This window comes from Mastomys coucha, unplaced genomic scaffold, assembly GCF_008632895.1.
Source record: "Mastomys coucha isolate ucsf_1 unplaced genomic scaffold, UCSF_Mcou_1 pScaffold15, whole genome shotgun sequence".
Lineage (NCBI taxonomy): Eukaryota > Metazoa > Chordata > Mammalia > Rodentia > Muridae > Mastomys > Mastomys coucha.
In genome coordinates, this window is record NW_022196897.1 from 73,306,024 (window position 1) to 73,319,823 (window position 13,800).

The following is a 13,800-nucleotide window of genomic DNA, read 5'->3' on the forward strand; positions in this document are numbered from 1 at the left end:
AGAACCAAATAACCCTATTAAAAAATGGGGTACAGAGCTAAACAAAGAATTCTCAATTGATGAACCCCTTCAACCCTTTACTTGTTCTGTTCAGCTGGTGTGTTCCCAGTGAATGCCTGCTGGTTGGAGGCTATAAGAATGGGAGGAATTTGTAGGAGAAATTTTAGAGAAGTTACTGTGATCTGTTGAGGATGGGGTCAGGGAGAAACAGGAGACTACAGCAGGTTTCTTGCTACAGAAGTAAGTTAAAAATGGGAGAGTTGGATAAAAGGTCGGTCTTCCCCTGCAGCACACTCACTGCCCTTGAAATGAGAACTCTAGGACTTTAATTTTTCTTTGACAGGAGTCCACAGTTAAAAAATGTTGGACTTTTAAACTGTTGAAGTTTGAAGACTGTCACTTTTAAGGTTATCTGTGTTTGTATTGTAATATTACCACGAAATCACGGAATGAGGAAAGGTTAAGGCTTAACAGTGGTTGCTTTTATGTCAGGTTGACAGGGGCAGCTGTATTATGAGTAATCTTCAATGTCAGCTTTAAATATGTAGGGGAAGGGAGTCGATTGAAATACTGCCCTTACCTGATTGCCCTGTATTCACAATTATGGGGCAACTCACTGGTTGTAAGACTGCATATCCCACATGGAATTTCCTCATCTCTACCTAGCTGTGACTTTGCTGTATAAGAAAATTTACAGAACGCAAGCCTGACAGTAAGTCAACAAGCAGCAATGATTTATCTTTCATGTTTCTTCTTTGAGTTCTCTCCCTGACTTCACTTTCAATCCTCACACCTAGCGAGAGAAAAAAATATGGTGGAGTTCAATTGAAAGAAACATCATTTTTTGCCTATATTTTCACATATACACAGGTGAATGTGTAACTGTATACATACACATACATCAACACACACGCATACATGCACACACATTCACACAGGCACACACACACACACACACACACACACACACACTCAAAGAACTTTGGGGTTTTGTAGGTATCACATACACTTTATCAAATTTAATTTATAACTGAATAGTATATCTCCTTAATTTTCTTTAAATTGTATTCACTTGACACCTGAAACATACTGCATAAAGTGATTATAGTTGAAATATACCAATGAAATTTTCTCTCTGTACAAGGCATTCTAGTGACTATCAATAATACTCAATGAAGTAGGATGTGAAATATAAAATTTACTTATTGATCCATTTAGATTAACAAACCTTTAAATGTACAGATATATTTATAGGTATCTAACATGAGTATATAAAATAATTATGTTAAGGTAAAAATTGATTACTTTCATACAATAAAGCTGGGTATAACAAACAATACCTGACATCTTTTCAAGTGGACAGCTATGTTTGTCATTTTTAAAAATTTATTTGTTTATTTACAACCCAAATCCTGCTTCCCCTCCCATTCCCTTCCTCACTGAATCCCTGCCCCATCCCCTCTCCCATTTTCTCTGAAGAAAATTTTCATATTAGATACAGTAAGCAAATGTAATAACTAATAAATTTCATCAAATGTAACAAATATTTTAAAATCTTGAAATGTTGATCAAAGTTGTTTAAAAATGTCAATAAATGGAAAAGTATTGAATTCAACGGAAGGACAAATATTCACCAATATTTGTGTTGCTAATGTAACATAAAGTGGCAAATTTAAAATACTACACAATTGTTCATGAATGTTAAGAGTTCAGACAGAGAAGGAAGAATTACACAGATTTATGGAGTTTTGGAGTTATATGTATCAGAAGGAACGTTCCCAGATTCTCCACTTAGAAAGTACATAAATCGAAAGAAACAATATGAAAAGAAACTCACTAATGTGAAGCTGACTTCTGCTAGTAATTGTGTTTGGGAATAATGGTGGGAAATTTAGATAAATTGTCAGCAATAGTGGAATATCTGGGAGTAGAGAATTGTCACATTATCTACCCTAATTTTTCTGCATATAAACATACAAATTAAAATCAGGTTTTAAACACTGATCATTTAATTTTTTTATAAAAATGTTAATAAAACACTGTAATTTATTAGTACAATGTTACATTTACATTATATGTAATGTAACCTAGAACTAATTTTGTAAATTTAATCTGTGTTTCCACTGAAACACTCCTGATATGTTTGGATCCTGTTAATCATAGCTAATGTGAGATATATCAAGGCACTCAATGTATGGTCCCCTTTGGATTTCCTGAGATTTAAGGTATGTTACTTGATAGAGACCACTTGTTTATGGCTGATAGCTCTAAAGTCTCTTACTGTCTGGTCTCGATATTTATTCCTTTCTGCTGCAGGAGAAAGCTTTTCTGAAATTAGCTAAACAGTGTGCCAATCTACAAGTATAGAAAATGTGATTTTGGATCATTTTATAACTCCAATTTTTTTCTTTTTCTAGAGCAATATTACTTGGTGTTCCCTTAGGTCCATGAGCTACTTAGTCTCAAATTCTTAGTCCATCCAAGTAGTGCAAAAAGAAGATGCATAAAGATTGTAAGGATGAACTAGGGCAATGGAAACACCCAGGAATCATGAAGGTGACCATAGCTAAGTCTAGCAATGGTGGATATGGAACTCAAAATCACAATATTCTGTAATCAGAAGAAAAAGAAAAGAAAAAAAGAAGAAGAGAAAAAGAAAACCCTTTCATTGAAACACCAACCTAGCCACAAAAACAAAAACTTCCACCCATAAAAGTGCCATGTTCCTGTTTACAAGACATTTACGAGTGAAAATGGAGCAAAACCTGAGGGGATGGCCAACCAATGACTGAGCTATTGGTGTTCTCCTCAAGAAGTTATCTCCTGTATTAATGAGTTCAAGTTCCACACTCTCTGTTCTATTATATGTAATATACCACAGGGGCACTTGCTCAACTGTATTTATAGCATTTTGACTTATAATAGTCAGAAACTGGTAACAACTACACACACACACACACACACACACACACACACACACATAATGAAGTACTATTTAGCTATTAAAAACAAAGACATCATGAATTTTGCAGGCAAACAGATGGAATTTGAGAATCTCATCATGAGTAATGTAACTTTCTGTGGCTGTCAAGAAAACGGGGTGAGTCATACACACATAACGTATAGTTGATGAATGAAGCAAGTGTCCACTGAGCAAGCTCCATAAACTTCACATATACACATACATATATACATAAATATATACATATGTACATATATACATACATACACACATTTACACATTGTTAGATGAAACAAAGATCATATGACTATATACATACACATACATACACATTGGATGCATGAAGCAAAGTTCCAATGATTTTATTTTTCTCTCAGAGTATATATATATCCCAGAAATATCTTTGAATGACTATAAAATACTCTATGATTACATTATAGTTTTCTTCTAGTGAATGATTATAATGAGTATACATAAGAAAAAATATCCAAAACAGTCATGTTATCAAATGTTTTATGTATTATGAATAAAAAATTGTTCCTAAGAACCCACATACATTTTTAATTAAGCAACTAGTTATAGATTAACAAAGTGGAACCAAAGTATTTTCTCATCTAGTTTTTCTTATTGGCAGGCTATTAATATGTGATTACAAAGAAAGGATCAATTATTTTACTATTTACCTTTAAAAGTCATTTCTACTTTAAATCTTTAGAATGCACATCTACACATTAACAGTTTTTTATTAAATGAAATTAGAAGGCTGACTGCAATAATCAGTGCAAGAGAGTAGTCATCACCTTGATCACTAGTCAAGCTTTAGCAAGAGTCATATCAGACATGGCTAGCCTAGTTGCCATTGTTATTTTTCTCTGACATTAAAAACATCCTTCAATCAAGAATCAAAGTGTGTCTTTATGAAATCTAAATTGTTGAATTAGGTTTTGTACATCAAAACCACTAGCAAAACCCATTTAACCTAACTTTTCTAAAAATCTACATCTCCAAATTCTTTCTAAGAGTGGCAGTTGAATCATTAATCTGCTCTAGCTGTAATGCTTGAAAAAGTCCAATAATTAACATTGTAGGTACCAATAAAATTGCTCAGTGAAAGGCTGAAAGCTCATTTAGAGTTTTCATTCAACATATTGATTAGGAGTGATGCAAGGGCAAAACACAAGTGTGTAAAGTCCTCAGGACACACAGCCTTTCTGAGGAAAACCCATTATGATTATGCTAAACAGTGTGTGGCATTTTATACATTTTAAACCTGTTTTGCTGTTCCTCTTGCATGGCACTCAACATCTCTCCTGTTTAAATTTGTTAAATGCAGTGTATGAATATCTCTCTGGGATCAGAGGATGGCAACTACCAGATGTTTGAAGATGAATGGAAGCAGAATTAAAACATTTTTTCAATTATACTTCAAAAATTAGTGAAAAAGTTCTCCAAACAATTATCCTTAATAATTTTAACTGAAATGATTGAAAAACTGTCTACCTACTCAGATGAAAAAAATTGTAATCTAGCATAATGAATGGAACTAACTTGGGAATGCAATGTATTCATACCAACTGAAAGGTGAAAGCTCTTCTCAAATGATTCTGAACTTGTTCCCAATACATCTGTAAACCATTATAAAGTAGAAGTGTAACACAATTTCATTTAACGTTTGAATGGCAGGAAGTGGTTAGGTGAGTCTGAATATTCTAAATTTGGATGCCCACATAAAAAGTTACTTCCTCTAGAACATTGACTATACCAGTAAATCCTCTATCTCTTTTTTTCCTGAGTAATCAGTGCCAATGAAACATTTTGAGATAAGGAATTTATATGATGAGCAGTTGCACCAGAGTGATAACTGTAACTGACATACATCACAGTACCTAAAGTAAATGTAGCAATGAATTTCCTTAGCTACAAGAGAGTATAAGCAACACATTCCAATTCACACAGAGCCGGAAAAGATTAACAGGTAAGAAAATATAAGGGGGCAAATGTACAATGAGAAAAACATTAGGATTCATGATGTTATTCCATATTCATATTCAAATAGCATTTTTAAAAATCCTTACATCTATAAAAAGGAACTTTGTCCATTTTTAAAGCTCTTTGCATTCCTAAAATTGTAAATATAAGTCAACATCTCTGAAAGCCTCCCCAGGATAGGAAGAAACACAAACAATAGGAAAATAAATGTCATTAATTTCAAGGGAATATGTAAGCCCAACAGTTTAACTCTCATGGGGAGAGCGTTCATGGGATGGTTTATACCAAGCAGTTCCCCATAATCACTCAAGAAGCTTTGAAAGTAGAGAGCAACAGTCTTTTGATGATATAATGGATGGCTCTGCTGAGTTGCCTCTCCACAAAGGCAAGAACTTTTGTTAGGAAATCAACTTTACCTTCATGCCGAGGACCTGAGAGTATATCATGAGCTTGAACCTGTCCCACAAAGAAAGGTCAAATTCTTCTTTTTTATTAGATATTTTCTTTATTTACATGTCAAATGATATCCCCTTCCCTGTTTTCCCCTCCAAATAAAAAATAAAATAAAAATAAAAATAAAAACCCTATTCCCTCCCCCATCCCTCTGCTCACCAAACCACCCTCTCCCACTTCCTAGCCCTGGCATTCCACTACACTGGGGTATAGAGCCTTCACAGGACCAAGAGTCTCTCCTCCCATTGATGACCAACTAGGCCATCCTCTGCTACATATGCAGCTGGAGCCATGAGTCCCACCATGCACTCTTTGGTTGGTGGTTTAGTCCCTGGGAGCTCTGAGGGTACTAGTTAGTTCATATTGTTGTTCATCCTATGGGGCTGCAAACCCCTTTAGCTCCTTGGTACTTTCTCTAGCTCCTTCATTGGGGAACCTGTGCTCAGTTCCATCTCCCTACTGTTGGGCATTTTAGCTAAGATCATCCCAATTGGATCCAGGGACCCTCTCACATCCCTAATATCTGAGACTTTCTAAAGGTTCTCCCCTGTCCTCATCCCAACCTGCTTCTTATTTCCTTTCATTCTCCTGGCCCTTTGGGCTTCTGTCCTGTCATCCCCACATACCTGATCCTGATCCTCTTTTTCCCCCTGTCTCCCACACAGACCCCTCCCTCCCTCTGCCTCTAGTGATTATTTTCTTCCCCTTTATAAGTGTGATTGAAGTATCCACACTTGAACCTTCCTTATTGTTAAGCTTCATATAATCTGTGAGTTGTATCATGGGTATTTTGAACTTCTTTTCTACTGTCCACTTATTAGTGAAGATATGTTATGTATGTCCTTTTGAATCTGTGTTGCCACACTCTGGAGACCATATCTAATAGTTAGACATGGCCATGATTTGAGACATGGGGTCACTCATCCATCTTCAAAATTCTTGACCCAGAATTGTTCCTGTCTGAAGGAAATGCAGGAACAAAAATGGAGCAGACTGAAGGAAAGGCCATCCATTAACTGGTCCAACTTGGGATCCATTCCATGTGCAGGCAAGAAATCCCTGCACTATCACTGATGCCATGTTGTACTTGCAGACAGAAGCCTAGAGAGGCTTTGCCAGTAGCTGACTGAGACAGGTGCAGATACAACCAACCATTAGACTGAGGTCAGGGACCCTTATGGAAGAGTGAGAGGAAGGACTGAAGGAGTTGAAGGGGATTGAAACCCCATAGGAAGAACAACAGTATCACTAACCCAGACCCCTGAAAGCTCTAACCAAGCTACTAACCAAAGAGCATACATGGGCTGGTCAATGGCCCCCATTATAAATGTAGCAGAGGACAGCCTTGTCTGGCCTCAGTGGAAAAGGATACACTTAATCCTGTGGAAACTTTATGCCACAGGGAAGCAGAATGCTAGTGGCATGTGTGGGTGAGTGGGGAAGCACCCTCTCTAAAACAAAGAGGAGTGGAGATGAGGTGGCCAGGAACTCCCATCTGATTTAGGGGGAATCTTCTCTAAGGATGGCTAATCAAGGCACTAACTTACAAGTATAATGGATATTTTCAGGAGTATTTTTTATTACTACATCATTTAAGTAGAATAACAGTACTTGGTTGTTACTTGGCCTATATCTCAGGATCTTATTTAGCTAGTCACAATCAGATATTAATGACATCTTTTCTTCAAAACAAAATACACCACCAAACTGTTATATTTTGTTAAACTCAAAATGTTCTTTTCCTTCCTTCTGCTAGGAAGGAATTTTATTTCCACATGCTAGTTAAATTTGTATGTCACAGCATTTGAAACAATGCAACTATTTCAAAAAAGTTATTTATATAAAACTGTAAAGATTGAACTTTATATTTGTGCAGACAGTTATCACACTATTAAAATTATAAACAAACTAACAGGCAATGATTTCAACTTTATATAGACATAGGAAAAGGATCCATAAAAGTCATGCCACTAGAAAATTTTAAGATTTTTTCTGAGATAATATAGTATTTAATAAATAAAATTTACTCAAATATATTTGCTTTAAAATTGTATCTAATTTTTATAAGTGCTTGATAAATTTTAACAATGTAAGTTTGATTATTCTAATTACTCTAGCTAAAACTTTGAGTACTATGTTGAATAAATAGGGAGAGAGTGGGCAGCCTTGTCTTGTCCCTAATTTTAGTGGGACTGCTTCAATTTTCTCTCCATTTAAAATGCTGTTGGTTGTTGGTTTGCTGATTCTTTTATTAAGTTTACGTATGTGCCTTGAATTCCTGATCTCTCCAAGACTTTTAACGTGAAGGGAAATTCTATTTTGTCAAAGGCTTTTTCAGCATCTAATGAGATGATCATGTGATTTTTTTTCTTTGAGTTTGTTTATATAGTAACTTATGTTGAAGGATATCTGTATATTGAACCTCCTTGAACATGAATGAAACTTACTTGATCATGGTAAATGATCTTTGATTTGATTTGATTTGATTGATTAGGTTTCCAAAATCTCATGTAAGCACAAGTCAAATCCCCAAACACAGAAGGAACAGTACCTAATCTATTCTATGAAGCCACGGTTACTCTGATACCTAATCCACCCAAAGACACAACAAAGAAAGAGAATTTCAGACCAATTTTGCTTATGAATATAGATCCAAAAATATTCAATAAGATTCTCAATAAACCAAATCCAAAAACACATCAAAAAGATCATTTACAACAATCAAGTAGTCTTCCTTCCATGGATTCAGAGATGATTCAATGAACATCAAGTTTTCAAAGCCTGAGAAATGACAGGTTCAAGAGGTGTTACTTCCCCCACAAATCAACTTCTTGGCTGCTTCTTTTACATCCTTGTTCCTCAGGCTGTAAATCAGAGGATTCAACATAGGGATGACCAAGGTGTAAAACACAGCAGAGACTTTTTCCTGTTCCATGGAGTACTGAGAGCTTGGCTGGATATAGCTAAATGTCCCAGATCCGTAAAATAATATCACAGCTGTCAGGTGTGAGGCACAAGTGGAGAAGGCTTTACGCCTCCCCTCAGTTGAGCGGATTCTCAGGATGGCAATGATAATGCAGATATAGGACACCATGACAATGATGAAAGTGAAAATAGCAATCACTCCAGAGAAGACCATAAGCAGCATCTCATTGATGTGTGCATCAGAGCACGCAAGCTTCAAAAGAGGAGGGACGTCACAGAAGAAGTGATTCACAATGTTTGGACCACAGAAGTCCAGTCTAAGTAGATTTATTGTGTGAGTCAGGGAATTAATGATGCCATACATGTAACATGCAAGAACCATGTTAATGCAGATGCTGAATGTCATAATAACTGTATACATTAAGGGGTTTGCAATTGCCACATATCGATCATAAGCCATCATAGACAAGAGGATGACTTCTGTGGTTGCATACACCATAAAAAAGAAACTCTGCAGAATACAGGAAAGGAGTCTACTAGACTTGTGTTCTGATAGGAAATTGATGAGCATCTTAGGAGCAATGATGGTAGAATAGCAGATGTCACAGAAAGAGAGCTTACTAAGAAAGAAGTACATTGGAGTATGAAGGTGGGCATTCAACCAGATCAAGAAGATCATTCCCCCATTACCCACAAAAATGATTAAATATATTATGCTGAAAAGCAAAAAGAGAGGAATCTGCCAATTGGGATTTTCTGTTAAGCCAAGGAGTATGAATTCCTTTACATCTGTATGATTCCCTGTGTTCATGCTTTCAGTAGTCTACAAGTCCTTGTTATAAAATATTTTAATGAGACATATAAAAATTAAATACCTAATATTAAAACATATTTCTTCCAGGATCTGGCAGTCATTATTGTGTGACACACAAAGAGATTACCCTGTGGTAGTTGAAGAAAAAAGAAAGGAATGTCAGCAATAGCTCACATGTGTGCTAAAAAATCTATACGCTGAGACTGACCTCCACATCCAAACACATCGCCTCCAATATTTTCACACCTTACGCCTAGATGTCTGATACATTTGACCAATGGCATCTAATACAGGGAACTTGATCCAAGAAAAATGTATAGATCAATATTTTCATCTGTTCTTTGTTTTAAGAATGATTATCATGAGTGTCATTTTGTGTGACAATTCTTACCTTCACATTCCTTTTCAATTTTCTTTTTGCATTATAGCAATCTTGTCAGAACTAAAAATAATAAAACACTCTAGAATGTATATTGTGAAAAAATACATTGTGTGAAACAGCAAACCCTGCAACTGTGTGTATATTTTCTTTTCAAAAAGATAAGGTAGAGCCAGGCAGTGGTGGTACACGCCTTTAATCCCAGCACTTGGGTGGCAGAGGCAGGTGGATTTCTGAGTTCAAGTCCAGCCTGGTCTACAAGGTGAGTTCCAGGACAGCCAGGACTACACAGAGAAACCCTGTCTCAAAAAACAAACAAACAAAAAGATAAGGTAGAACTTTCTCTAATTCCTTCTGAAATGATCCATTTTCAATTCAACATCTGATAAGGTAAGTATAAGTATAAATATGCATTCTAACACAGCCAATAAATATCTAGCACTTACTTTTATGAACTGATTCCTTTGAATATATGGATCACTTAAATCAGCAATGTTATGACTTGAAGAGCTGATGTACTGTTAGCAACCTAATCAGGAACTGATAAGCAACAGAATAACTAATATATATATACACTAAAGTAGGACAGAGAATAGAAATGATGAGTGCTATAATACAAATGGGATTAATTTCCTGTTTTTTATTACCATGACTACCAAAATTTACTGAAAAATAGTGACTTTAAGTAACAAAGATTCATTTACTTTTAGTTGGGAAGTCAGAAGCATGACACTATCTGATTTCCTAGGTGGAATCTGTATGGCTATGAGAGACCCCTCTTAATAGGGGGTCTAAGTGATGAAACATTTTATAACCAAATAACCCTTTCCTCCAAACTGTACTGACTTTAAGAATAAGCATATTCTCCTAAAACAACAATATAATGCATTTGACTTTCAGCACTCTTTCTTCTTCCTTCTCACCTTGAAAAAATTCGTGATTGTGTATATTTTGCCTCTCATGCTGTTCTTCCGACTCACATGCCAGCACACTATTTTCATATGAAGTAGTGTATATGAGTCCTACAGATTAAGATTTAAGCACTACTAGAGGTTATCCTTCAGTCTGCCACATCTAAGGTGTCTGATAAAGCACTTTATATAAGATCTACAATGAGTATGAAATAATTAAATAATTTAATGAGATGTGAGGGTGTGTAAAAATGTGTTTTACAAGAAGAGAACACAGTCAGCTCAAAACCTAGAGTTCTTTGTGATGGGAGGGCTCCTAAATATTCCTAAGTGAAAAGAATAGTAAGAGAAAATTCTGAGGATTTAACGTTATTGTTTCTGTGGCCATTGAATTGTGCTTGAAAACTCTCAGTGAGGAGGGGAAAACATTTGGACAATACACCACAGTACATGACTTCCATATTTCATGGTTAGCAAAGTATCTATACCTGTTTTCAATAGTTTCTTTTTAACATTTTACATTTGAGCTACTTCTACGAAAGCATTTTGCAAAAGAATAAATATTCTTTTTTTAAACACAAAATACAGGAGTATCAACACAATACTGGAGTTGGAGTTGCTGTAATCAACTCCTTTATTGAATCTTATCATATATATTTGTTTTAATATGGGACATGGGTTTACCTTGTTAAGCATAGCATACAATCAGTTATCATATTCAAGGAATATTTTGTATACTAAGAAAGCCTGTAAGGTATTTGAAACTTCAAGGACATATTTGGTACCTCACATTTTCAAGTCATTATATAGGTAATTGTGGCATTCCTTTCCCTATCAATGGATATTGATATGTCAACACTGAAATGGTCACTCTATAATAACAAGCCCACACACTTAGTGCCTGTGTATATTCCAGATCAGTGGCCTCATAGTGAACAAAAGAGCTTCTGTGGCAATTTATTTCAGCTTTCATAAAATAAGAACTATAAACATGTCCCAGGATGGAAAACAATGGGAAGAAAAGTAGAAAATAATTCTTAAAATGTTATTGGAATCCTTAAAGAAAAAGAGTTTTAAATTATTTAAAAGTATTATTATTTTATTAAATTAATTGAAAACCACATATATTTTATATACAAATTTCAACCTTAAATTGTGTAGTTTTTACATTTGCATAAGTATGCAAATATCTTTAAGGTACTGTATACATGTAGTATTAAATCATAAAAATATACTTGCTCTTATCATATGCAATAACAGTTAATAGAAATTTGTATATATTATATAAATAATGTGCTTATCTATGAGATGTGGAAGATTGGAAAATGAATAGTCTACAAATTAGAACATAATATTCTAAATTGTTGTCTGTGATGCTACACATAGACAAAAACAATTATCTTCTGATAATGCTCAGGAAATAAGAGAAAATAGAAAAATCTTTACATGGAAACTTACTTGCAACCTATAGAAGCTCAAAAGAAAAACACATCTGCTGTAGAAGATCTGGCTTTCACAAATCTTTAAGGACTTATTATTTGGAACATGGTTGCTGCAGTAGTTTCTATTCTACTGGGGAAAGAATCCATATCCCCCTGTGTTTGTTTAAGTCTCAGTTGTCCACAGTTGAGTCATTAGCAACTTTCTTGTCTCTCAAGTGTGAAACTAATCAGAGAGCTGCCAGCCCTTCTCATTTATGCTCAATACATTCTACTTTCACAAAGAAGTGAAAAGGGATTCTTTCATAAGTATGTTTTTAAAGCAGCTGGGATTTTCTCGAAATTCACACATCTTGTTTTAATGTCCAATAAAGACAAGAAACAAAGCAGCAGAGATGACAAAAAGGATATCATTTGTAAGTCAGTTGAAGTACTGTGAAAATATTCTGCCAAGAAAATAACATAATTTCATTATTATTTCTTCAGAACTACTGTATCTATACAAAATTCTTGTTGATATATTGACATCAAATAGAGCATAATGCCAATATACTCTAAGATCTTTAATGCTAACCCTCTTGAGACACATTGTACTATATAAAATCAAGAGTTTCATGGGTTTACAATTGTATTGCCATTTAATCATCATGAGCTGATATTAACGAGAATCAAAATCATACTTTAGAATTTATGTCCCAGGTTACCAAATAGCAAGTAATTTTCCAACATGTTTTATATCTACTTGTATAATTGATAAATGATACTTTAAAGCATGATAATGGTTTAATTTGACAGATGAATTCAAACCAACTCATAAATTACAATTTACACTAAAATTAGAATCACATGTTGGAAAATTTTAGAAATACTAAATTAACATACAATTAAAAAATTTATTTCAGCCTTTGTCTCTTTAGAAATTATGTCAAAAAATACAAAAGAAAAATTTTAGCTTTTGAAAACTCTAAAGAATGGGAGCTAGAGAGATGGCTCAGCAGTTAAAAACACTGGCTCCTCTTTCGGAGGTCCTGAGTACAATCCCCAGCAACCATATGGAATCTCACAAGCATGTATAATGGGATCCAATGTCCTCCTATTAGATTCAGGCCTTCATGCAAACAGTGCCCCGAAATACATTAGATGAATGAATGAATGAATATGTCTAAAGAAGACTGCAATAGTAGGCTTATTTGAAAAAATATTTTCCTATGAATATGAAAAATTGATTTCTCCAATTACAGACAGTATGCTTAAAAAGAAAAGAAGAAAAACAGAACAAAAAATACTACCAAGAACAAAATGCCAGGAAAAATGTAACATATATAAAACCCAGTGCTGGGGAGGCAGAGCCTAGCAGATTAGCAGAACCCATTGCTCTGGCAGAATAACAGGGTCCTAGTGGAGACATATTACCATGATATTACTGATTAAACTTTTATGCTGGTATCTGGAATGGTGTTGGGTACAGGTCTAGGTGAAGATTTCTGGATATGTTTATGTTTATGTTGCTCTATTTCTTCTCTGGATATTTAGAAAGTGTGATGCCTATGTATCTCTAATTTTCTTGCATGCTCAGCTAGCATAGGGAGTGCCTGTTCATACTAGAGGATAGGTTGGGAGAAAAAAACGTTATTGGAAATATTACTAGATAGGAATGGGAAACCACATCAGGTTTCATGCTACAGAGCTTTTATCAAGGCTGTGTAGGTTGGATATTAAGAACAGTAGGAAAGGTATCATAGTGAGACTTTTTCAGACCTCCAGTGATACAAATAATGACACAGTCTTATTAATATTTTAAAGTTTAAGTCTTAGCTTGGAAGTCTCCCAACTACTCTATCACAACTAACTCTGCCCTATGTCCTGCCATGTGGCCAGGTTCACGGCCACTAGATCATTATTAAAGCCAATTAGAAACAATTCTAGAA

The 13,800-nt window shown here is 34.9% G+C and overlaps 1 protein-coding gene across 2 annotated transcripts; it reads right to left on the reverse strand.

The window, feature by feature from the left end:
* Positions 1–8,201: 8,201 nt before the first annotated feature.
* Positions 8,202–12,344, reverse strand: LOC116092116 (olfactory receptor 1052-like). Of its 2 annotated transcripts, XM_031373474.1 has the most exons (2): positions 12,335–12,344; positions 8,202–9,130 (listed from the first exon to the last, which is right to left on the reverse strand). In XM_031373474.1, the coding sequence occupies exons 1-2, from the start codon at positions 12,342–12,344 to the stop codon at positions 8,202–8,204; spliced, it is 939 nt and encodes a 312-aa protein (XP_031229334.1). The 2 variants fall into 2 exon arrangements, with proteins under 2 accessions (XP_031229334.1, XP_031229333.1); XM_031373473.1 differs by lacking the exon at positions 12,335–12,344 and having other exon boundaries at positions 8,202–9,140.
* Positions 12,345–13,800: the final 1,456 nt, after the last annotated feature.